Source organism: Diceros bicornis, chromosome 38, assembly GCF_020826845.1.
Source record: "Diceros bicornis minor isolate mBicDic1 chromosome 38, mDicBic1.mat.cur, whole genome shotgun sequence".
In the NCBI taxonomy this organism is placed as follows: domain Eukaryota; kingdom Metazoa; phylum Chordata; class Mammalia; order Perissodactyla; family Rhinocerotidae; genus Diceros; species Diceros bicornis.
The window spans coordinates 16,852,884-16,880,386 of record NC_080777.1 but is presented as its reverse complement, the minus strand read 5'-3'; the positions used below and the strand labels follow the sequence as shown (position 1 = coordinate 16,880,386).

The window sequence follows — 27,503 nt, the reverse complement described above, 5'->3', positions numbered from 1 at the left end:
TAGACCATCAGGGCTGGCTTGAGAATCCACATTTTTAAAGAAAAGTGCATTATCTCATATTTTACACAGGGCAAGGTTTTAGTAGGCAAAAGAGCATGTGCACATTTAAGCTCAAATTGGAAGAAACTTGCCCTTCCAGCCAACTACAATTTCTACATGCATATACTACACAGAAAACAATTGTAAACACACAAGAAAGAAGGAACAATAATACAATCAGAAGTGATGGTTATTTCTGGTTAAAAGGTATCAAAAATTTCAGCTGCTAGTCAAATGTCTTCATGTTATTAATCACATGCTCCCAAATACACTCTTAATGCACTTTTGCAAGCTGCAGACATGACTGCCAGCAGCACGTGAAAAAAAAAATATCATGTGTTGTTTGTATTTATCTGGTTGCAAATAGTTGAACACTACACTGACCAAGTTGGCTGGAACAAACATCTTTTATTAACACACGTTTAACGGGATTTAAAATATTCGTAGGAAATGTGCATTATTATTATTTGGCATCAGCACACTAGATTTTTTAAAATGCATGGAACTGGATATTGGTGGCACACAGATGTAAATGGCAAATTTTTGTGTGTGTGAGGAGATCAGCCCTGTGCTAACATCTGCCAATCCTCCTCTTTTTTTGCTGAGGAAGATTGGCCCTGGGCTAACATCCATGCCCATCTTCCTCCACTTTATATGAGACGCCGCCACAGCATGGCTTGCCAAGCAGTGCGTCGGTGTGCGCCCAGGATCTGAACCATTGAATCCCAGGCCCCGCAGCAGAGCACTCGCACTTAACCGCTTGCGCCACCAGGCCAGCCCCATAAATGACAAATTATTTGGGGAAAAAATCGATTAAAATTCCTCACAGCCCTTTTCTCTGTCCGTGAGAACTTCTACTTTGCACCCAAGCATTTGTTTCTCTGACTATAGCTTATTTCCTGCCTACGTTTCTCTTTCTGGTTTCAGCTGTGTCACAGGCTCGATGAGGATCACAGTCTTGCTATATCACACTACAAACATTGCTGTTGGTGACCTTGTTTGGCTCTGGGAAGTGTTGAGGTGTTGGTTGATAGAGAAAGGTGCCTATAGATGGTATGAAGTTTAAATGTGGGCATGAGGTGACTTCTCTGTTTCATTCTGTAAGGTGATATGTAGAATGTCTACATTGGAAATTACACTTTGGTGAATGGGAGGTGCTGGTCAGAATTGAATATGAAGTGTGATTCTGGCATGGAGCTGTCAGCATGGGTGGTTTTATAAGCAATACTTTGAAGTCTTGACAGAAAAACCGCATGTGCCCAATGCCAATCACTCAGTCTTTGTCAACTCAATTGCACTTCCTTTCAGAGACAGCATCGATTTCCACTGACACCCAAAATATAGAGTACACTGTCACCGTGTCTCATGGGTGAGCTGCCCTGGAAACTCAACTTGGAGGGGCAAATGGCCAGCCTTTGGCTCTTTGCTCACGGGTATGACTTCGCAGTGTGCACATGAAGCAGAGGAAGGAAGAGGTCATCCGTTTCAGGGAAAGGATTAAAATAGAAATGATGGTTGGGTTTCTTGAGTTAATACCTGCTGTGTAATCAAGCGATGCTAATTCTTACTTAGGGAAAGTGAAGGGTTAATACTATTCACTTCAAACCCAGGCCCTAAAAATCACACAAAAAAGGCAATGTCTCTGTGCATGAAACTTCTAACCACTAGTGTCTTTAAGACTTGTTTCATGATAAGATAAAGCAGGAGATACACTTGCTCAACAAAGGATGCTGTGTTAATTGGTACTTTGCAATGTTTTGGATTTTGTTTATTCATGTGCTAACTTCCCGCCTGTAGATGGGAGATCATGGCCCCTATTCAATGAGGCTCACCACTGAGGAATTCCAACTGTTGCCCTTTCTCTGTGGGAATAGAAACTGTGGGTGCCAAAAAAGGAGACCATTTTTCTCCTCTTCCAACATGGCATTCTATGGAGCCATCACCTCTGCAGTGGGTTGAATAATTATTTTTAGTTAACCTTTATGGAGTGCCACCAAGCATGCTATAACTAAGAAAGAGATTAAAAATCTATTTTCAGTTGTTTTTAAAAACATGATTCCTCAAAAATCTATTTTGGGTGTGAGCTCTCCAGTTCATAAATCTGCATTCAGTTGGTGACCACGCTGTCAGCTTCCCCAGAGTGTATGTAACGTTCCCCCTAAAAGGGGTGTCAGTGCGTTGAGTGGTACATTAATGCTTCTGGGCCTTGGGTGTCGTTTATTGCACTGTGCAGATAATTTACTAAATGGTACCCTTGAGACCAAAAGGACTGGATGTGCCCTTGCAAAGTACCTAACTTGCTCCCGGGGAGTAATTACGAATTGGGAGAAATGGATGAGGTATTATATATTATTGTTCATAATGGGTTTTTTAAAATAAAGTAAGCTTTAAGGAAAGTAAATAGTTCTAATTCTATCTCATTTGATGTCTTATCCTCATTAAAATAATACAATTAAGAGTATTATAAAAATAAAAGAATCTATTTAATATACAATTGATATTGTTTCAAATACCATGCCTTTTGATTAATATCTCTAGCCTTTTGAAAGTCACTCAGGTCCTCATTGAATATAGAGCCAGAATGGCAACTGGCCAACAGAGCAACATCTTCTAAGAAGCCTCTGATTAAAAGACTTGATAAGATTAACCCTAAAAACCTCATTGTTCAAAGATACAGTGTCCTCATTCACTCTGTATAGCTTGATTTAATTTCTGTTTTCTAAAACAATTATACTTCCATATATATGCATTTATAGAGGTAATTTGTATAAAACTAAATATTATAGCCATGTATTTATTATCTATAAATAACCTAGTAAAAACATATATATGCAAACATAACTCTTCGATGATAAACTAGAAAATTCTCTTTATTGGTTGAATAAGGCGATCCCAATCTGCTCTTTGTAATACATGCAGAATCACTGTTATCAGATTCTACTTCTCTATTCTAGAGGCTGTCTTTCAGGTGAGAATAAAAGTTCAATGGAATCTCTTTCCAGGAAAAAGTATAATGATGGTCTAAGCAAGCTCATATTTCATGTCCTTCTGCCTGCCAGAATTCCTCCAAAGCAGAGAACACTTTACCATTCGGTCACAGAGTAGAAGATGATAACCTTTCTCTTGCAAGACACCTAGAGGCACCCTGAAGGATAGAATGGGGCCATATCATAATTCATTGTGAATTACTTCTTCCTGTTTGTGAGCCTAACCCTCTAACTCTTCAAGCCCATATTTTTCTTCCTCTGGAGAGTCTGACCATCCTTGCCCTGGAAAAGATTATTGTCACTAAACATCAAGAAAAGGGGGAAGGCTTATTTCTTTGTTTTGGAAAAACTGAAGACATTTAAGACTCCCTAACGGAGAGGACATTTGGCTGTGTATTGTTCAGAGCACTTACTGTCCTCTGTGGTCATGAATAGAATCCAAGAACTATGTGCACTGCCAAATCCATTGGAGGCAACCAACCGAAACTCATACTCTGTGTACGGTTGGAGATCTCTCACTTCATAGCTTAACGATGCAGAAGGATTGGAAAATAACCTATATGGGAAAGAAATGTTAATTAGGAAGCTTTAGACATTCCAAGAAATAAAAAATAAGTAAGATCTTATGGCAAAGAATTTTCAGAGAATGTCAACATACATTTGAGTGCTATAATTTTCTGTCATCACATGATATCTCTTTTAAAATAAGTAGCCATTTGGTTGAAGATTTATAATATTGCATTTATATGAGATGTAAATTCTAGTAGTATTGGGTAAATTCTAGTCTAGTATTGAGACTGAGTGTCATGTGGAATTTGTAGAATAAATATAATTTTGTAGCCACAGTTCAGAGCATTTTTGGGGGGTTCAGGTGTATGCCTGCTTTAGGCAATTCATGTGCTTATATAAAGTTAAGGGTGAAGAAATCTCATTTTAAATGCTATATAAGTGAAAAATAGATATTTTTGCAAAGCAAATAATTATCTCCTAATTGCTTGCTTTTTGTTTGCTTGAACTTTTAAAAGGTGGCCTTTATCTGTTGCAAATGAGAACTGTTCAAAAGTTCAGATATTGTTCAAAAGATAAGATAAATTATGTCTACATTGTATAACCCAGGTGACGGTTAGAAGGATGGACAACGTAGAATGCTCACTCTAGAAATCCATGGGTGGAGTGGCCAGGCCTCATCTGGAGTTGGTATCTGGGAGAGCCCGGAGCGTTGTGACGAGCTGGTGTAGACCAGACAACCTGAAGACTGGTTGGAGTGGCAGATGAAAGCCTCGGAGGCAGCACACCATCTGGAGCTGTCGAAAAACACAGATGAATTAGAGCAGAGAAAACTGTGGAGGACATATGCTGGATGGAATCGAAATGCTCCATATACTGGAAAAACTGTTCCTCAGGATCAACAACAATGTTCAACATGGTCCATTTAATTTAACATTTTCATTCCTGAACTACTGTACTTCCTTGTCGTTCATTTCAACACAATTACATTAGTGTTTCAGTCTTAAAAGCCAGCCCCCACACAGCAAGACAAATGAATGTGCAGCACATTCCCACCTGTACTTCTGTGTATCTAATTGAAAATATGTAGGGAATTTAGTGAAGCAAATATTAAAGTACCTTTTTAATTTAACTCTTTGCTCAAAAATCTAGTAATCGAACAGTGAAAGAGTCTAGATCTTTAATTTCTTCCATCTATATCACCCATTACCACCTTAATGAGACCACCACTCATGAACACAACTGGCATTTTTTTGTTTTTTTTTTAAGGAATGTTTGTTAAAATTGTATTTTTCTGCAATGATAAATATGTGTGATTGGCTGAAAATAGCACATTCCAACCTTAATTCTCACCTATGAAAATATAAAAACTAAACTTCTTTCCTTGTGTTTTTTATATAGTCAGTGGCCCCTTCTTATAGTGACACTAGCCTTATTCAAGTACCTTGCAAGTTGGGCATACCTGTTGCTTTTTCTAGTCTCATTGAATCTGGGGAATCTTTCCTGAATTCAGCGTATCTGCTTGATATAATTTACCAAGGAAATCTATTTGCATAGTTCTAGAAGGCCTAACAGGAATGAGTGAAGCTAAAGCCTATATTCTACTAAAAAAATTGACACAATGACTCTGGTTATTAATTTTTCCAAGAGGTATAACTTGGATGAATCTATCATATCTGAGTTTGTTTTAAAGCTAGTCAGAAACTCAAAAGCAAATTAACCAAAGCTCTGTGGCTTTAGGAAAATCACCTAGGGACTCTGAGCTTATATTTCCTATCTTTAAAATGGGGATAATATGTTTCCTTTGCAGGATTGTTGTGAAGATCAGAGACAACGTAAATAAAGCACCTTCTTTTACTTACTAGTAATTATTCATTGTTAGTTATTATTATTGTATTGGACTGATCTGAACTTACCTTAGCATAATTTAAGTGCTACTATAATATAATTTTTTAGGAACATTCTGATTATTGTAATATAAGTTCCTAATGACCAAGGATTACCAGAGGCCATTGGTAAAGAAGGAGAAGGGGTCAAAATAATGAAATCAAATATCAGCATTCATTTTCAACTTTCTTTTATACATAAATTTATGTAGTATGTGGTTTTATGCACTCTCCAATTCAGGAGAACCTGCCTGTGAACATGAGGCTAATGAATGACCAGCAATGAGAATGGAAGAATTAGATTACATGTTTCATCAATCTGTTGTGAGGGTTTTTAGTTCATCAATAATTCACTAATTTATTCAATAAACGTTTATTAAGCTTCTACTCTGTGCAAAGTAGTGATCTTTGTATGGAGAGATAACAACACTGAGTAAAGTAGACATGGCCCCTGACTCTATGGAATTTCCATGTAAATGGAGGCAGCAAGCTATGAACAAACAGATACATAAGATCATGCCAGATAAGTGCTCAGGAGAAAAATAAAGAGGGTAAGCAAAGAGAAAGTGAAAAAGAGTGTGCGATTTTAGTTATTCTATAATAACTCAGATTAGACAGAAAAGCCACAGGAAGAACATGTCATCAGGTGACATTTGAGCAGAGACCTCGGTGACATAAGGGAGGTGGTCATGAGAATGTCTGGAGAAAGAGCAATCCAGGTGGAGAGAGCTGTAGTGCTCCAGGTGGAGAGAGCCGTAGTGTTCCAGGCGGAGAGAGCCGTAATGCTCCAGGTAGAGAGAGCCGTAGTGCAAAGGCAGTGAGAAGGGGAAAGCACTGGTTGTGTTTAAGGAACAGTAGAAAGGCCAATGTGGCCGAAACAGACTAAGGAGAGAGAAAAGAAAAGATGTTGGAGGGATGGGCAGAGTCTAGATCTCTCTAGATCCTTGCTAGGTCTCGGCCTTGAAAGTCACAGTAAGGGATTTGGATTCCATTTTAAATGGGGTTGGGGGCTATTGCACGGTTTTAATAAAGGAAGGTATGATTCTAAACTGATCAAGGCTACACTGTGGTAATGGAAAAGCAAAGGCAAGGAGAAAAATGGAAATCTCTTGTTGTAGCAATCCAGGCAAAAGATGACAGAAGCTTGGATTCGAGTGACAGCCGTGGAGGTGGTGGTGTATTCTGCTGCTCAGTTGAGTGTGGAGTGTATTGCTAAGAGAAGATAAGGGAGTTAAACACAATGCCAATATTCTTGGCCTAAACACCCATGTGAATGGTGGTGCCGTTACTGAGATCAGGAACACTGAGGGGAGAAATCGGTTATGGAGGAGATCGAGAGTTCTGTTTTGTCCATGTTACATTTAAGAGGTATACCACACGTCTTTAGTGGAGACATCAAGGAAGAAATTGCAGCTATGAATCTGGATAGGAGTTGTGGATTGATGTATATGTGGTATTTAATGGCTGAGACTTGATGAAATAAACTAGGGGATGAGAGCAGAAGAGGCCTTAGAACGGAGCCCTGAGGTCCACCAAAATTTTGAGGTCAGGGGGAAGCCTACAACAAAGGAGACTTACAGGAGTGATCAACGAGGTAGGAGAAAAACTAAGAGAAAGTGCAGCCTGGAAGCCAAGTAAAGAAAGCATATCATGAAAGGATACAGTGAGCATAGACAACACTTGCAAGGGATTTTGTCCTATAAGGGGAGTAGAAAATGGGGCAGCATTTAGAGAAGCTTATGGTATCAAAGGGAGGATTTCTAAAAACTGGGAAATGTTACAGCATATGCATGCTTATTGGAACGATCCAGAAGAGACTGGGGGAAATGATAACGTAGGAGAAGGCAGAAAAATTGCCAGAGAAAATTCCTTGTGTGTGTGAGAGAGAGAGGCAAGCCAGTGCACATATGAATTGAACTGAGAGCCAGCGCACATTGGTTGTTGAATACAACAGGGACAGTCTACCCATTGTGCAGAAGTGAATGCAGAGACCGAGGCTGCAGTTGCAGAGAGGTGGGTAGATTTGGTGATGGGAAAACAGCAAATTTCTCACTGTGAGAATGAGTTGGATGCTTGAAGAGAGATGAAGTGGTCTGAACTAGTTCTCTCAGTTAGTAGAAATGTGACATGACTAGGAAATGCAATCAGATTGCTGTCCAGGGCAGCTAACCAATGACTTAACTCTAAATCTTTGGTTTGAAGGACATTCATTGCTAAAGACTTTTTGATTGATATTTTATTTGTGAACACAAATAGTTTTAACAAAGATGATTTCTTACTTGATATATATTTTTAATTGATTTATAACAAATACACACATATAAAAAGAGCATGTGCAAAAAACGAAGTGCAAATTGCATATACCGTATTACAGATAAAGCCATGTCCCTCTTTAACATATTTTTTACGTGATTTTTCCGTGTCGAGGAATATAATGTCACTGACAATCTATATTCTGAATAAAAATCAACTCTGGTTAAGTCATCAACATGAAAAAATTAGAGTTTTAAATATATACACAAAATCCCTTCGAGTGTTAAAAACTGCATTACTGTGCTATTAAGAAGGAACTTTTGGAGAAGTGCCAAAGGTACTCTGTAATAATAATAAAGTATCTTGGATTCTCTCTTGAATGATAAGGAAAAATGTGCTCCATTAAATTGGTCATACCCTGATTATATAAAATTGCAAAATATTTCCAAACATAGTGATCATCTTAAATTATTTACCTATGACTATTCATTCTGTATGCTTTCAGGAACACTGAATTCTGAAAACCTTTCTTTCCTGTCTGGTTAACCCCTTTTACCCTAGACCTATTCCTTAGAGGCTCCTTAGCACCAGAGCCATAACTGGGAGCCAGCCATAATTCCACCCCTGGTTTCTTAACAGAAGAGCCGTGTATCTATCAGCTTGATATATCGTCTCCAAGATGCTATGTTGCTCAAAAACCTTCTCTCAAGTTTAATATGACCCTCCCGGGGCCAGCACTCCACAGACAACCTCCTGAATCAACACATCTTGTCCAGTAAATACTAATTCTACACGGCAACTGGATAAAACAGCCATCCCAACCCATAAATTCAAAAGAAAGGGGTTTTTAATAAAATTCCAAATTTAACCTTTTTTGGAAGACAAAATGAATAAAAAACATGAAGCAATAAATTAAATCACAGATTGGACTAGTCTGGATGGTATACTCTTTTGAATGCATGATTTTATTAAACTTTTAAACGATGTACACTGTGGACTCTTCCCTACCAAAAAAAAAGAAAAAGCCAAAAAACAAACAATACCCCAAACCTTTGCTCCATACGGATTTATAGAACTCTGAGGGGAGCTGTAAAAAGCAAAAACAGAGGGTTTTTTCCACGTGGCTGGGGGCTACCAAGGTTGTAGTGGCCAGAAGAGGAGACTTTTGGGGAGAAAATGCGTTCAATCTGCTTCTCATACGCACCAATTTCTCAGGACAGCCCACCCACTTGTTACTATTGCAGTGTGTTTTTTGTAAGTATGTGCATTTCAAAATACTGGAATCAAATATTGCTTTAAGATACAAATGCACACACATAAAAAGAGCATGTGCAAAAAGTGAGGTACATAAAAGAAATCTATAATATTTTGTATTAAATTCAAATCCGTAATAAAAGATATGGAACGCCACTCTGCACAAGGTTCTTTGCAAGGGGCAGGGAAAGAGCAGAATAGATAGAAGTGGGGGTTAGACCATCTTCTTTATATTTAATAGAGAGATGAGACATGACTCGGATAACTAACACAGAATATTACATGGCATAAAAGAGGTATGTGTTTCAGGGGTTTTGGAAGTTACAAACTCACATCCAAGTGTGCACTGGACCTTGCCTTTCAGAGAAACAGGCTCTGGAGAGGCACTGCCATGGAGGTGCTGTCACATAGCTCATTTGGGGTTATCATGTCCTCAGCCTAATTCCAGTGCCTAGGACCCCCATCACCTCTGCCTGTGCTCATTCCAAGCAGATACGATGCTTCCTGCTGGCTTCACTTGGAATTTGACTCCAGCCCGGCGTAAACTACTCTCTCACTCCACGGATTAGATTGTGGGCACCCTCATTAGGTTTCCCTGTTAACATAACACTAGAGAAACCATGGCCTTTTATCTATATGCATCCTGGCTGCACCTCTGAATAGCCTGGCACATATTCAAAATCTTTGGGTTACACAATTTTCCTCTCATTTTCTAAAATAGCTACATACGAGCAAGGATTTTAAATTCTAGTTTCTAGAATGGAAAATTAAAGTTCAGACACATATATTGAGTCGTTGAGTCATAAACAAATTGAAAACAGAAGGCAAGACTCAATTTCCAGTCACTAGACCATACGTCATTAAAAAAGATATTAATTATGAGGAATATGCAGATGTGCTGACAAATGGACGGTCAACCTTGAGCACAAGGGTGTACACATAGAACAGCATTAAATAGTGACAAGTAGGTTAAAATAGATTTAATGTTTGTAAAATCGTCTCTTATAATGGCTAACTTTTTGAACGCATGCTATGTGCCAGGTTCTTTAATATAATTATTTCTAATCCTCAGAATTACATTACAAAATTGTAATGGTATCTCTTTGCAACATAGGTGAAGAATATGAGGATCAGAGAGGTTACATATTTTATCTCAAATCACAAAACTGGTTACTGGCAGAGTGAGGATTTAAACTGGATCTGTTTAAATTCAAAGACAGTATTCTTAATTCTATACTACAAAACAGCATGTCATAGTAGGTGATTTATAATAGAGAATAAATATTACATATATTAAATAAGTACAAAAGTAAACCATTCACAGTATTAAATAGGTTAGTTTTAGTAAAAGCTGGATTTATTTTCTGTCCAAGTCATATTCTTAAACAGTACTTTCCTGGTCTGATTTCTTTATTACAGCAGGGTCTCTGTCTCCTTATCAGCCACAAGGAAACTCACATAGAATTACTGGTGCGAATGTGTTAGTTCTCAGGAATTAGTCAAAGTCCACAAAAATTCAATGAAATGAAAAATGGAGAGGTCTTCATGTTAGTCAGAGAATATATTGTTAAAAGTTAAGTGTTATCTATAGGTATGCCATGGAATTGATCTTTGATGGGAGAATGTTATAACAACAGCATTTTAAATTTGGAGTGCAGATATCTTAAAAGCCACCAGCTTTAACCTCCCACCAAATAAAGGATTTTTGCCTAAAACATCCCAGACGGGTGACATTCAGGCCTCTGTTGGTTCATTACAAGTGATAGGAAAATAGTTGCTTAGTAAGTTGCCTCATTACATTATTGGACAGTTCTTATTTTTGGTAAGCTCTTTCTGATGTAGAAGTAAAAAGTATATTACTTGTACAAAATTTAGGGTGAATATAATCTTTCGGCCACATTGGGACCTTCTGAGAGTGAAATAGGGTGCTCTGAATAATTCACAGGGGTTAATGCAGCTGCAGCAGACCTCAATTGGGACTACCTTGGGCAATGGGTGTATATGGTTGGTCATGCTAACAGCACTGTACTCTTTAGGATCTTGTTTGAATCATACTAATCCCTAAGAACAAGCCTCCACTACTGTCACGGGGTAGAACTTCAGGCATTTTTAAGCATTTGTCCCCTTCTCCTCTGAATTTCCCCATTTCAGGTTAAACATCTCTGCTTCCTCCAACTAGTTTCTCTATAGTGTGATTCTTCAACCATTATCTCACCTTGTTACCTGATTTGGATGTGTTCCAGTTTGCTAATATCCCTTTGAAAATATGAAGGCTCATACCTAAACTAAACACTCCTTATGCATCTGACCAGAGCAGAACACGGGGAGACTCTGACTTTCCCTTTTTCAAGTGACATGGCTGAAAGCTCATGGGGCATCTTAATTTGGGCCTGCTTAATATCAGAGTCCATCAGTGTCATTCAGATTTGCTGTGTAGTTGATTTAAACTCGTCATTTGGATAGCTAAAAATGCCAGATCTATCATTTTCCAATGAATACATAGAATCTAAGGAATGTTATTAAAAAAACAAAGTATTTAAGAAGATACTATAGTGCCCAGCACACTGCTATATATACAGAAGACATGCTGTAAACGTGGGTGGAGAGATGAATGAATGGATGGATAGATGGATGAGTTGGTAGTGGGTAAGATCTGCAGAAAGAAATCTCTCCCTTATGATTTTAATAATTGTTAGGATCCAGACCATATTTTCCATTTACAAATAAAGACCCAATGATCTGAAAATGAATAATTTGTTCAACACAAGAGAGATTAATTTCTTAGAGAGTACTAACATGGCAATATCAAATTAGATCTGAAATACTATTTTATAATACATTCAATTTATTGTTAATTTCTCTCAATGTCCCCCTTTCACAGACGTGGAAACTGAGGTTAGAAAATGTTAAGCAACATGTTTGAAATACATGACACATGACTAGTAAATGGCAACCTATGATTTCATACAAGTCTGTTGTTTCCAAGACCATAATACATCTCTCAGCGCCAAGGTGAATCTTAAATTTAAGTCTAGCTATCATTTTTCCCATAATACACCAGAGCAATGGTAATATAAACTACTTGAGAGCAGAGATCTTATATTTTATTTCTTTATGTAACCTTCAGAGCACTTACACTTTGAGAATTCAGTATTGCTCATCAAATAAATATTAAACAAATACTAGAATTTAGTTCTTACTAAGCTAAACAGAACCCCTTTCTAAAAGTACGTATTTTCTAACCACAAAAATAATTTATGTTCATGATAGAAAATTTGAAAATTACCAAACAAGTGAAGAAAATAATTATCCATAATTACACCACTACCAAGAGATAGCCATTGTTATACTATCATAGACTACCTCTAGTCTTTCTTCTGTATGAGTATATTTATACATAATTTTTTGAAATTATTAAGTTGAATATTTTAAAATATTATTTTGTAAACCTTGCTTTACAGTATGTGGTGAAAACTCTATGCCACTAACTATGCCATTTCTCAGTAATGTGACATTTCAAAATAATTACATGTAATCTTTTCATAGATGTAGAACATTCACTTAAAGCTGATATTGATGGAGGTAGAATGATATTGTTTTAAGTATTATAAATAATACTGAGTATCCTAACAAATTGCATCTTTTGGTTTGCCTTTTAGAATTGTTGGGTCAGTAGGGATGAATGTTATCATTTTAGATATAAGTTAACAAATTGTTTTCCAGAAAATTGTATTTATTTATACTCCCATCAGTAAAGTATGAATGATCCATTTCCCAGTATCCCCATCAAAATGAGTTATTTCTATATTATGTATACCTATATACATGCAATATATAATAATGTAACTATATCATTAGAAATATTATATAATTATATGTTATATATAATATAATAGTATGACATAGTTACATATAATCTATATAAGGTGTATATATACTATAAAATCTATTAAATAAGCAAATAATTAAAAGGCATCTACTTATATGCCTGGCACTGTTCTATGATCTGGGAGTATAGGAATGAACAAATTAAGACAGTTTTATCAAGGAGAGAGAGAAAAGAGACAAAAAAATAAATAGAAATATTCCTTTTTTTCACTTTTTATGGGTAGTTCTGTTTTTCCCATAGCTTTACTGAGGTATAATTCACAAATAAAATTGTATACATTTAAGGTGTACAATGTGATGATTTGTTAGACATATATATTGTGAAATGATCACCACAACCAAGTTAATTGACACATCCATCACCACACGTAGTTACCTTTTGTTTCTTTTTCTTTTCTTTGGTGAGAACGCTTAAGATCTACTCTCTTAGCAAATTAGAAGCATTTCTAACATAAGAGGATTGGGAGTGATGAGGGTGGAGGTGGGGGCAAAGCTGGTATTTTAGGTGGGATAGTGAGAGAAGGCCTCTCCGATAGGTTGTATTTGAGCAGAGATTTGCAAATCATGGGAGAAGCACACCACAAGCTGGTGCAAGGCAGCGGCGTGCTTAGCATGAGCCCAGAAGGCAGTGCGGCTTAAGCGTAGTGAGCGAGTGAGGCAGAAGCTGGGAGGAAATGAAGGCATAGAGGATTTGGTGATGGCACCGATGTGTGGATGCATAGGGAGAAAGAGGGATTTCAAGGCTGACTCCTAAATGTTGGATCTGAAAGACGACATCCTTTTCTGAGATGGGTCTAATACAGGAGGAGCATTTGGTGGGAGAAGGATCAAGAATTCGGTTGGTTCTGAAATGCCTATTATACTTTCAGAAGGCAGTTGGCTATATGGGCCTGAAGTTCATGGGAGCTGGGGCTGGATATATAAAACCAAAAGGCTGATAATGATTGAAATATTAAAAATATACTTACTGGTCATTTAATATTTCTTAGTTTCTAAAATGCTTGTTCATGCATTTTGTCCAACTAAAAGTTATTTTTTTTTATTTTTGATAAGCTTCTTATTACATCAGATAGTCCTGATGTAATTTTTTCAAGTCCAGTTAGTCCTTTTTACATTCTTTAACTTAATTAGCTTATTACCAATTTCTCGAAATGTTTTTATTTGGAGTTTATTTTAATTAAATCATAGACTAGGCAGGTCTGTATATTGGTTAAGAGCCGACCGACCTGGGTTCAAACCCTGATTCTGCTACTTAGTTACTGAATAAGTACCTTAACCTCTCTGTGCCTCAGTTTCCTCATCAATAAAATAAGAATAAAAATAGTACATACTCCATAAAGTTGGGTTGTGAGGATTAAATGAGTTAACGTATAAAACGGTTATACAATGTAATATACACATATATAATAAAGTGCACATCATAAGCACTATATAAATGTTGGCTATTGGTATAATCTTGAACTTTCCCCCCAGCATCTACCACATGGACCAGCAGCTCTAAGGGGATATAGCTACAGCACTTGACATTTGAGGAACTAAAAGAAGGTCATCAAAGGTGGGTGCACTCTGATGGAGGGTCTTGTAGGCCAGGTAAGGAGTACAAAATTTATACTAAGAAGCTAGGAAATCACTAATTTCCATCAATGTTTTAAGCAGAGAAATGACATTATCTAGCTTAGTTTTATAAGATTTTGGGATGGGGGAAGGAAAAGGGAATAATGGTGACTACTGTACTGCCTGGTGAATGGACTGGATAAGATTCTGAAAGGAATGAATGGATTTGTCATGCTATTTACATATCTTGATTTGATTTTTTTTGCATAAAAGTTGAGTGTAGCATGTGCAAAACAATCTAATTACTTAGTATTTCTAACTGTTTGGTTTCTTTACGTTCACTTCTTGTAGATCATTTTTATACACATCAGTAAAGAATAAACATTCATGTCATTAGAGTCTCAGAAAGAGAGGAAAAAACATTCATAGATATATTTATAATTATTACCCTGCCTAATTCTCAAAATAATTTTAAAACACAAGAAAACAAGACTAAATAATGAAGTGAAAAGATCAGAAAATTGTACCACAAAACCCAGGCTAAGTTCAGCTTTTGTTGTCAAGCACCAGATTTATTTCTGAGAAGCATAAGAGCCAAGGCAAAACCAAAAATTAAAATATAGTGAGTTACCAGTAAACAGAAATTTAAAGTTCTGTTAAGAACTTATACATTTTTTTCTATTTAAAATTTTTTAGTTTTTTTTAATGTTCTTTTTTTTCCCGAGAACTTTTCATTTTTGAGCATGTATATTTAAGAAACTGGGTCTAACATGGACTCTCATTATTTAATAAAGTAATTTGCAGTTTTGCAAAATGGAAGAATGACAGTAAATCAGTTAATTTTTCTGAATTCTAAAAATAACCACTTACAATACCTCACCAAATAAGATACAACTTTATACTAAAACTAACAGTCAACCTTCACAAACTTGACATAGTTGTCTTACCTCATTGTTTACAAACACATATATATCTATTATCCTAGAGTATTCTCAACCGTTTCCCCCTCAAGAAAAATAAAATCAAGCTGTAAGTACCCCTGATCCATCCCTATGTCTCCTGGAGATTCCTAAGTAGCCGTCCAGAACACGCAGTAAACGTCATTATAAAAGACAACAAAACGGCGGCCACAGCCTTCAGTTTCATGGCGGAATGCACTACTTCTGCTCCAGAAATCTCTCTAGCCCAGGACCTAAGATATGCCTGGCAACTAGGTAAAAACTGAGTAAATATTTTTGGGATGAATGAGAGTTGAACAAAGTTCAAAGTTGTGGTAAACACGAGTTCGACTTTATTATGTTAAGGGGTATTAACAAGCTGAAAACTTGAATGACTTTAGTTAACTGCCTCGTGAGAAATGCTAACATTTTGATATTCATTAGTAAAGATAAACATACTAAAATATCAAAGTTAAAATTGAGTATTTATTATATGCCAGGCACTGAAGTAAATGCTTTGTATGCATCATCACATTTAACGCTCTTAATAGTTGTAGGCATAAAGTGAAGTAGGTCAAGAAAATTGAGGGCTAGATAATGCCTTGATCTATTTGGGATGTTATAACAAAATATTATAAACTGGGTAGCTTATAAACAACAGAAATTTATTTCTCACTGTTCTGGAGGCTGGGAAGTCCAAGATCATGGAGCCAGCAGATTCGGTGTCTGGTGAGAGCCCACTTCCTAGTTCATGGATGGCACTGTCTCGCTGGGTCCTCACATGGTGGAAGGGATCAGGGGAGCTCTCTTGGCCCTCTTTTGTAAGGGCTCTAATCTCATTCATGAGGGCTCCAGCCTCGTGACCTAATGACCTTCCAAAGGCTCTACTTCCTAATACCATCACATTGGCCATTAGGTTTCAATATATGAATTTTGAAGGGACACAAACATTCAGAGTACAGCAGATAAGGTAAGTGACTTGCGCAAGACCACATAGCTGATAAGTGGTTGAGCTGCTGTATGAATCCAGCAATTTTGTCTCCAAAACCCAAACTCCTAACTGTTATTTTAAGCAATGCCTTTTACGATGACTTGATCAAGCCAGAATCTTGCTCCTCCTCACAGGCACAGAGAGTGGCTAGCCTCCTTTCCCTACTTTTTCCCCATCTGCCTCAAAGGAGCCTAAAGAACCAACTCAGAGTCTGGATACTGATTTTGAAGAAATCTTGTGGCTAGGAAGCTTAACAGGAAGAAAGACATTTTTGAAGGATTTTGTTTGTTTGTGTTTTTAGTAATTCTGTCATTTAAATCTTGAGGAGATTTATTTGGGAGTAGAGGTTTGAAAACATTGTCTGTCTGTCTTAGCCTGTCTCAGTCTCTCCATCTATCTATCAGTTTTCTCTCTTACTTGTCAAGGCACCTTTGGCTTTGAGAGCTGCCAGAAAGGTCTCCACAGAAAAATAGAGAAACAAGATGCATAACAAGGGCTACAGGCTTTATGGACCCAAGCCAAAGAAATGATGATATTTTCTCAAAGTTGTTGTCAATGGTAGAGGAGTATTTAGGACAAAAGCCTTGCCTAGGAAGAAAGCACGTGCATAAAATAAAAAATTTTGTAAGAAATCCTTCATTTACCTCTCAGCTCAGTGACAAAATAAAATATTTTGGAGTATGTTATGGAATAAAACCTGAAGATAGTACAGCATTTGTTTTTGGTCTTTCATTGACTCATTTGGGTCTACATTTCTGAGGGGAACCCAAAATTTCACCAACATTTCACTGGTGTGAGCCTACATTGCCCTAATTGGTGCAAATATTTGTCAAAAGTTCTATGAAACCCAATTGGCAGATCTCACCTAGCTCTAGTAATTGTTCTTTCCGAAATGAAAAATTGTCGCCCTGTTCACTACGAAAGCTTTAATTGGAATGGGAAAGAAGCAAGGATCTCCCCAGTTACAGTTTATGATAGGAGTAACAGAGGAAGGGGTGGCAGAGGTGGGTCAAGGGCAGCAGAATAAAAAGACACCACTGAATACTAATTGCTATTGACCATTTTGAGAAATAAGAGATTCCACTTCACATTAGCATCCCTCGGACCAAGGCAACATACCTCCACCTCCACCTCTCTTTGTGGTTTAAGATTAAAGAGTTGCTTAAAATTACTCTGCAAGACAGTTTCAGTGAATTTGTTAACCAGGAAACATCAGACAGACTGAAGTCATCCTCTGTTAATTTTGAAATACCCCAAAGCTGTGAACGATATAGCTCATTGTGCTCAGAGAAAAATAGGGATTTTGAATTTCATTAGATACTTTATTTGTTCAACTAGCATGTGAAACTGTCACTTTGTCAGACTAATTAGAGGCCCTGAAGTTGGTGGTCATAATGCCTGGAAGAATTTTTTTTTCTGTTACATCTTAAACTACCAACCAAATTTTATCCCTTTTCTTCACAGAGATTCCTAGATTTAGACATTCTATTTAAGCTCTTGCTTTTGACATTTGAATTCCTCTTAGTATTCCTAAGAGAATTTCTTAGTATCCCTATTATTTTTAATACCATTATATTCATCCAAATTAGTGTCTAAGCAACATAAATTATTTTTTCTTTAGAATCTGATTACGTGAGCTCTTTGTATAGAGTGTATCTTTAATTGGAAAATAAATTTAAAATATATACAACAAAAATATTAGTGGATCAAGTTCTATCCTGTTTTTAGTTAAAATACTGTTTATTCACTTCATTTAAAATAATTCTCTAAAGAATTTCACCTTTGTGAAATTAAAGATAGATATGCTTAGCAAGGTTAATAAACAATTTTAACAATGAGTGAATTCAGGCTAGGTCAAAGGCACTCTCTTTAGAAAGTGTACTAAATATCCCCTTGTTGAATGTGTCTCATAAGAACAATATTTTTAAAAAAGACTTAGTTAACTTAGAAAATAAACTATTATATTTTACAATTGGAGTTTTCTTACAGTGCCACTGAATCTACTATTCTGGAATAGAACCAAAAACCAAGAAATCATGTGATCTTTGAATAGCTGACAAAATTTTATTCATCTAATGAGGGAGGAACCAGAGAGGATTGGTTATAAAAGTCATCTTAACAATGAGATTGCATCTAATATTCAAGTTAATTAATTAATTACTCAAATAATGACTAGATCTAGTCTTAAAACACTCGGATTATATATGGACCATGCCTTACCTTAACAGGCCATTAATTTCACATTCTCTATTAAGGAGAATAAAACAATAATCATCAGCAGGATAAAAAATTCTGAAAGACTTCTAAGAATTGATTCAGTTCCTGAGTAGTAACATTAAAATTAAAATGTGAGAATTAAAAAAATGATATTTGGCCACAATAAGGATTAATAACTATGTAATTAAATCTATGTAAAGAAAATATGTAATCAGAATATTAGTGATAGGTATTTGTTTCTAGTAATTTAGCCACACAATTGCTATCCGGTGTAGCATTGACATTCAGAAAGAATGTGGGATTAATACCAAGGCATTTTGTCAGTTTTAGGTTTATGAACCTGGGGGAATTCAGAAAGTTAAACACAAATGTATTAATATTAATAGCCCTTCTTTAATTTATATGTAGCACAAATTAGAATACCTATTTTTGAAGAATAGCATGGTAATCAAAACATAGCTTTGCCCAGAAGAAGAAAGCATGGATCACTCCCAATTCCCAAGAATCTTCAATTAGTAATTTAAAAAAGAATTATTGGGTATATTGTATAAATGTGATAGGATCCTCCTTCACTTAAAAGGTTAATCAAAATGCTTCCTGTACTTCAGGAATCAGTAGCCATTAATTTGTTGCTACCCAATCTTCTCACCAATGGGGGAAGATATAACTTTGCATGTAATATACAATTATTGTGTGTCCGGTATTGTGTTATATTCTTTGCAAGCATTATCACACTTACTTCTCTCAGTGCCAACCTTGTGAGGTAGTTACTACTATTTTCCTGCTTTCTGAGAAAATCTCTCAAATATATTTAAATCTTACAGATTTCAGAGTAGACTGCATCCATTCGCTAGTGCTACAATAAAACTGTATCTGGCCATGGTACCATCAGACACAGTAACAGAAATTACTGTATGTTTTATTGAAAACCTATTTTTGTCTCTCTCTCTTTCTCTATCCCAAACTCTAATTTAGTTGTTGTTCCCTTAGGTACAAAGTACACAGTTCATAATTCATTTGATATAAAATGTCAGTTTAGATTCTTGCCCGTCTTTGATAAACGAGAAAAAACATGTACATTTCAATTTCCTCAATGCCAGAATGACCAAGAACAACCCCCTGTTGTGCTTCTCAAAGATCTTGTGTTAAATTAAACATCAAGATTCTGAAACTGTGGGGAAGGATATTTCCAAGACAGAGAGTACAAATACATGAGACACGGAGAGACAGCTAATGCTTTTCCTACCAGTCAAGTGATATCTCCCAAAGAGCATCTTTGATCCTCAAATTAGTCCTCACTTATAATTTAATATACCACAACCAGTCTGCTGTTTCCTTACATTTAGTGTTAAGATTCAGTTGTTAGAATCATCAAGGAAAATGAAAATTTACATGTTTGGGAGTTGGTTGAATTTTCAACCCCAAAAGCGAGAGTTTATGTATATTTTGTGCTTATTATATATCATGGTTTATATTCTTTAAACAAATAGTCGAGCACCTATTTATGTGCTAGCTGATCTCCTCAGTGTGTGCACATCCTTTGTCCCTTACCAAAACCCATTGAGGATGGTTATGGGATTATGACATCTGTTTTCAGATGAACGAATTGAGGCCTGGAGAGGAATTAACTTTCCTGAGGTCACACAATCAGTGAATGAAAATACTAGGGATGGTGGGTGATGATGAAGTTAAAATTCAGACAGTTTGACAGACACTGCAGTCTATGTGCTCAACAAATGCACAATTTAAGAAACGTGCTTACTTGATTTATAGAGTCAACCACGTCAACAAGATTCAAATCTTTTTTGTGTGGTCACACCCTCAACCTCAGACTATGATGAGGAAAGTGCTCCTCCTTTCTGATGGCTTTTAGGACACAGATGGTCATTGCTGTGACCATTCCAGGGAACAATTTCCCTACATACTCACATTGTTCACACTCCTGGGTTCTCCAATATTCCACTTGTGAATAAGTGTCCTCATCTGACTGTTGTGTTTTTTTTCCTTCGTAGGGAAGGATTTGCCCTGAGATCTGAATCTGTTGCCAATCTTCCTCTTTTTTTTCTCTTCTCCCCAAAGCCCCAGTGCATGGTTGTATATCCTAGTTGTAAGTCCTTCTGGTTCTTCTATGTGGGACACTACCACAGCATGGCTACTGACAAATGGGTGGTGTGGTTCTGCAACCAGGAAACTAACCTGGGCCACTGAGGCAGAGAGCCTGGAACTTTAACCACTAGACCATCAGGGCTGGCCCCCGAGTATCTTGTTTTTATTCTGTTCATGGAAAATTGTTTTAGCAGAGGGAGAAAAAGATTCATTCATTCATTCATTTCTTTTTACAAATATAGGCTTCCTTGCTCTCTATTTTAATGAAGTTTTTAAAAATTCTCTAAAATTAACATTATTAGACAAATTAAATATCTCTTTACAAGAGAGCAAATTATGTGCAATCAGAAGATTACATCTATTCATTTCCCTTGGGATATAACATTAACACAAAGAATTCAATTTTAATATAGGCCAAAAGAGAGGACAACTTACTATTAGTGATAATAACACCACTGTTACACACTAATGTTTTGGGTAAATATATTTGAACAAGTTTTAATGAGATTTTCTGTCCCACACCTCTGCAACAGCAATGCAGGTCAGAAAACTCAAATTTTCTATTATAAGCCGAAGAAAGAAGTGTAAATTACAATTCACGTCCCTGAAGAGCAAAAAGTTCAGAAAAAGAAATATTTTCAGAAAAGTTGTCTTTTCTCCTAAATAAATAAACATGAGGTTATTTTAACATTTTCTTCATCTAATTAGAGCTTATCCTAGATAGAAAGTCATAGGCAAATATGAAAGAAGTTGGTCAAAAGACTTGGTGGGCAAGTAAGTACTTATATCCATGCTGGCAAAGGATGGTCCAACTGGTTGATTTTTGCCGTCTACACACAGAGTGTGGACTACATAATATTGCTTCTGCTTCATGCTTCTTTGTAAGGCTGTAAAAATATCTGTTTTAACTGAATTATTTCTCTCTCATTAGATTGTAAACTTTAAGTGTATAGGTCACGTGGCTGACTGGGGACAGTGCTTGAGTTCCTTGACAACAGGTTTTGAACACCACACATTTCGAGCAAACAATACCCTTGAAACTATATGTGACACAACTGTAGAGTCAAGCCACATCTTCAGACTCCTGTTGACTAATGGGTCCTAGAAACCTGTGCTATCTCTGCTAAGAGGGGATATGAGTGTTCAGTGAAAGGGGCTTCAAATAAGCAGTAGAGTGTAGTGGCTCAGAACCAGGCTTCTCTAGCCGGTCTCTAGGTTTGAATATGGTCTCTGCCATTTACTAGTTGCACGACCTTAACAAACTAGTTGCAAGTCAATCTCTTTTCCTCAGCTTACACATGTGTAAATAGGGATGGTAATAACACTTTCCTCATAGAGTTGGTGAGAATTAAATGAGGTAATATATGCTAAACCCTACCTGCACCTGGTAAGTGCTAAGTGACTTATCACTACAGCAAAGAAATCTATTTTTATCAAATAAATGATTACATGATCTTAATTGTTCCCTAGGCAACTGGAAGCCATGTCAGCCTACTCTGTGGAGTCGTATTTGTGAACTCCTTGAAGGAAAACAATCTTAACTACGAGGTCGAATAACCAGCAAACCCTGGAATCCAGGATAAAGACATCACTGACTTGAAGAAACACATTTCAAAACCCCACAGAGGAGGAGCAGCCACGAGACAGTGGTTAAAGAAAACTTCCCCCCGGGGAAATAGACTCAGGTTTTAGTTACGTGGAGTTCCTTATAACAGATGTTCTGTGAAGGAATTGGAGAGCAGAGGAAATTTAGCTGACAGCATCTTCACAGTAGGGCCGATTAGTGTTCCTCAGTGCGTAAAGTATCATGCCTGTTGCTTTCTGCTGCCACAGATAGGACTCGACATCTGGAATTGGTTATCCATGGTCTCTCTTCCTGCCCCATTCAGGGAGACTGTGAGAAACATGCGGGCTCCCTGACATTGGTAAGGCCAATGGCCTTGAGAATAGAGCTTCTATAATCAAAGACAAGTTGAGTTTAGAGGTCTGTTTCACCCATTTTTCCTTCAGTAACTCTGTGTCTCAATTATAAGTGTGGCACAGAGTCATAGACAAGATCACATATTTTTTCTTTGAAGGTATTTTAAAGATAATCTAGTTCTGTTGTTTGGATGCAAATCTGGATGCAAACTTGGACATGCATCCAGATAACCTGGGGGCATGAAATATAGATTGCTTGATGCCACCCTCAGAATTTCTGATTCAGTAGGTTGGGGGTGGGGCTCCAGAGTCTGCATTTTGAACAAATTCCCAGGTAATGCTGATGCTCCTAGTCTAGGATCCCACTGTGGGAACCCCTGATCTAGTTCAAGTCTACCATTTGAGACATAAGAAACCTGCATCATAGTCAAATAAAGCGACTTAAATCAGACCAAATAGCTAATTAGGGCAAGAGTCCTAGAGCTCAGTGAAAAAAGAGAAGAAGTATCTCATAAGATTGCCAAATGAAGTGGTATCTTCAGAATGGGGTCGGCAATCTCATAATCTTAGTCATTATTATTTCATTTCATGTCAGATTTGCTTCCTGTGGTTTCCATGTATGAAAGCTCAAACAAAAGCCAACACATATGTTAAGCTGCTGCAGTTTGGTGTTTGAAGTTACGAAGCTTCTCTAAACGCTATCTACTTTTTTTCCTTTCTCTCAAGCATCTTGTGGTTTAAATGCTTTTGTTTTCAAGTGGCAGAAAACCCAACACATATGGGCTTACATACTGAAAGGGGTTAGCTGCTGTAATAGAAAAATCCAGGAAAAGAGTTGGTTTTAGGCAGAGCTGGATTCAAGGGATCAAATGATGTCACCAGACTCCACTCTACCTCCCCTCTCAGACCTATGCTGTTTTCTCCCATGTGAGCTACATTCCCAGAGTCTTTGAGGGGCAATATGACTGGCAGCAGATTCACTGAATCCCAGATTGAAACCCAGGGCATGACATATGCCTCTGTGGGCTATACTGGTTTACTGCATCTCATTGGCTCTGACCAGAATATCTGTAATTCCCGAAAAAATTCACTGTGGCCAGGCGAATATGACTTTCTCATTGGCCAGACCTGGTGATAGAGTCAATTCCATACACAGCACGTGTTCTGAGCATGGGAGAGTCCAGAGTGCCCAGAGGGAAATTGGAACACTGTAATCAAAAGAAAGAGTGGTAAAGGCGAAGGCATGTTGAGTGCAAAAATAACACAAGGCTGCTCTCACTCCCTTGGGGCAGGATAGTAAGCATTACTAATTTCCTACTATGTGCCCAGAGCCAAGGTAAATGGTGAGAGGGATCTGGAAAGAAAGGGAGGAAGAGAGAAAGGAGGGAAGGGAGGAAGGGAGGAAGGAAGGAAGGAAGAGCAAGAAAGAGTTCAACTACAACTCCTCTATCTGCCACCATTCATCCGTTCACTCCGTCCTCACCATTATACTCTAAGAGATAAGCATGGTACATATATACAAAACATTTAAATAAAAATGGAAGACAGTATAAGTTCCAAAATGACCATCGAAGTGTGAAGAGAAGGATTGCTCTCATAAAGTATGCAGTAGATACCCTCACATTTCTGGTTTCATTTGTTCCAATTAATTAATAAACATGATTATCATAGTGGCTGTAGTGAATTTGGCCACTGTTGACACAATCTACTCCTCATTAAGTTTTTACAGGACTCTAGAACCTTTTGACACTGTGTGATCTATACTCGTTTATAGAGATACAAGAATTTTCTTGAAGTTCCTAATGAAAAGAGATTGGAAATATGGCCTTTAAGTACCTAAGATGGATTAAGAACTTGTCTCAATTTATAAAAGTATTTATACAGAAAGGTAAATGCTCATAGAATTTTATGCAAGTCAGGTATAGAGTCTATGATAACAAAGGAAAAAAGAAAAGAATAAGATATTAATTTTAAAAAATAAAGCAAAAATTCTTTAGGGCACTATAAGAATTCAAATAAAACTTCAAGTTGCTTTCAAACTGCAGAGCCAGTCAGACAGACATGATTTTTTTTTAACCTTAAAGTTATAGACAAACCTTTATTCCAAGATAAAAAACAGAAAAGGGAATTGTACTTATTCTTTTTAAAGATATGATTTTTTAATATCAATGGAACTTAAAGGAATAATACTTCCCACCCCTCTCCCCTGGTAAAGTAGAAAAAATGTGATTAAAAAAATTTTTGGGGGGGGCTCTCTCTCTCTTTTGCCCCAGGATGCTCTAAAGATAGCACTTAATTGTGTGTGTGTGTGTGTGTGTGTGTGTGCAATTCTATACAAATCACAAGAGAGCATGCAAATGTGGGAAGCTGGCAGTCCTTTGCTGGAGGCTTGTGGAGGCCATGGTAAGCATACTTCAAAGTACCCTTCCATCTTCTCCAAGGCTCACAAGTTAGTTCCTGTCTAAAGTGTTTTTATAAGTAGGAAGTTCATTGTCAAGATGGTGAATACGAAAAGTGAGGAAAATTTCACAAATTATGAAACAGAAATTTATCCTTCTCTTTGGCTTACGTAATGTAATTTTACAAAAAAACACACGCACACACAGAGCGGGGTAAACTATCAATTCTAAGGTAAAGGTAAGATTTTTCATAAAAGGATTTGAGAGCATGTTTAAGACGGTTATAAATGCTTTGGTTTTGTTCTCATAACATTCTTGGGAGAAAGTACAGGTTAAACTAAATGTCCTGGTATGTGTTTTCAAAAGTACTCTATTTTATTAAGAATTTAAATGCTTTTTATTTCTTGAATCCTCCTACCTTATTACTTTCAATGAGTTGATTTTTCCAGGGGAAAAAATAGCAGCACATTTGGAAGACATACACAGAAGTAAAGCACTATGCACAACTATTCTAAAGATTCATAGGAACCGGATGCAATATAAATCGTGTAGCTTTTAATATACTGAAACTAGAGACAAACCATCTGTTTATGGGGTAGAATGCTGTTGTTTTAAAGAACGCCACTCCTCACAATCCTATATCTTTATTGTGGCTTTTACATTATAAAAGGCAGTTAATTTCATCTTTCCTTCTATCCTCTGAAGAAGGTAATATACCATCCTAGCCTATTGTTTATTTCAATTTCTAACCTATAGTTCATTTTTTTTTACTTCCATTCTTTTGCATTCTTTCCATTTTTTAAGATATCTCATGGCTACCCGCACGCTGACGTTTCAATTACGTCTTGCAAATAAATGAAGGTAGATTGAGAGCAGATGAAAAACTGAAGACACATGCTGATGGGATCTATATTTGCGCACTGCAAGCAAACTTTACATTCTTTAGAACTATTAATTTCATAAAAAACAAAAAAGTAGCATCTTGACATTGTACTAAATACATTTTGAAAAACAGAAACATTTTCTAGTTCTCAGTGTCACAATGAACGAGGAAGGTGTAAAATAAAACAGAATTTGCATTTGTAATTCTTAATTTTTTTGTTTTTAGGTCTATCCTTGCTTTTTGAGCTTCTAATTCTCTTAGCGATCCTGTCATAAAATGATACCATTCTCCCTATGGTTGGTACATAGCAAGACCCACAGTCCCATCCTCTTAGGTCTCAGAAAGGGATTTCGGTTGAGATGAGAAAAAAGAAGAGAAAATTCAGTTCTTTCCTTCAATAACTGAAGGAGAAAAATGAGTTCACTGAGCAAATCATGCCAAAAATCTCAGACTCACTTCCTAATCGATTGAAGGGATATAATCAATGATTTCTTTTTCTTTTGTTTTTTTTAAGTCAGAGCTATTGTAACAGCCTAAGAAAAGAATCTGATAGCATTGTCCCACCTCTCCTACTAGAGTAGGCTGCTCCCAAGGGTAGACCATCATTCTGCTTCTTTTCTATTTTTCCTTCTGATACATAGTAGGCACTCTCTTTGCCTACCTACCCTTAATTGACAGGATAGATTAATTTAAAATTTCCATTTATTCTGTAACATAGCAAGATGGATAGTCAACTACTCTAGTTCAAGGCAAAATTTTGTGGCTACCAGTAAAGTTAGTTGCATTTTCCAAAACTGATGACTCCTACAATCAACAGAAATAATAAAGACTGGTTGTATTACATTGCTAAGTTTTGGGGAGGTTTGCTACACAGTAATAGATAATTGAAAAAGCATTTCAGTCTTTTAAAATCTAAATGGAAATTAATTCAGTGACTCAATCTATGAAAAATCAGTGATTTTACCAATATTATTGGGCAAAAATTATGTCACATTTTAAAAAACAAACATCTCACTTAGTTATTCGAAAATGCATTGTCTGAACAACTACTAAGCTTTCCTATTCACTGAGTAATGAAATAAACTTTCAATTCCAAGATTTAAGTTTGTAAAATATACATTTGAGGAAAATCATGACAAGGTGAAAAAGTATTTAGCAAAAAGTTTCAAATTCCTCTCTTTTGGCTAGCATTAACAAAGTTATGAAAGAATTTACTTTTGAATAACAACATGCATTTAATGGAAATGAAAAATAATCATAAAAATTGTATTTAATAAGTGGCTAAGTGTGAGGACAGAAGAGAGATCTATTAAGAAAAAATGTGCTGCTTTTCTGCCCATTGAAATCTCAAGATAACCAATGGGAGTTTGATGTAAAAATCATTTGCAAATTATGATCCAGAGGTCACGGAGGGAGATATTTAAGCTGTTTCAAAAGGAAAATCACTTCTCATCCTTCCTGCTTACTTCTTCATTCAACACACCTCACAACCACCCCTTAGCAGGGCTACTAGCCTGGGCATATTTATGTCAACACTCCAATGCAAAAGTGTCAGAAGGGATAGGGATATAACAGAACAAGATTATCCTGATCTCCCCAGCATGTGTGAAAGGCTCTGATTTTCACTTGCCCTTTCTCTAAGGCATTTTCCAGCCTTCAGAGGTAAAAGGTTTCTACACAC

The 27,503-nt window shown here is 36.7% G+C and overlaps 1 protein-coding gene across 1 annotated transcript in view; it reads right to left on the bottom strand.

The window, feature by feature from the left end:
• USH2A (usherin) overlaps window positions 1-27,503 on the bottom strand; it is a 747,185-nt gene that overhangs the window by 251,210 nt on the left and 468,472 nt on the right. The window contains exons 38-39 of the mRNA XM_058533703.1: window positions 4,180-4,330; window positions 3,440-3,582 (exon numbers count right to left, since the gene is read on the bottom strand). Coding sequence (XP_058389686.1) covers window positions 3,440-3,582; window positions 4,180-4,330 — 294 coding nt within the window. The remainder of the gene's footprint in view (window positions 1-3,439; window positions 3,583-4,179; window positions 4,331-27,503) is intronic.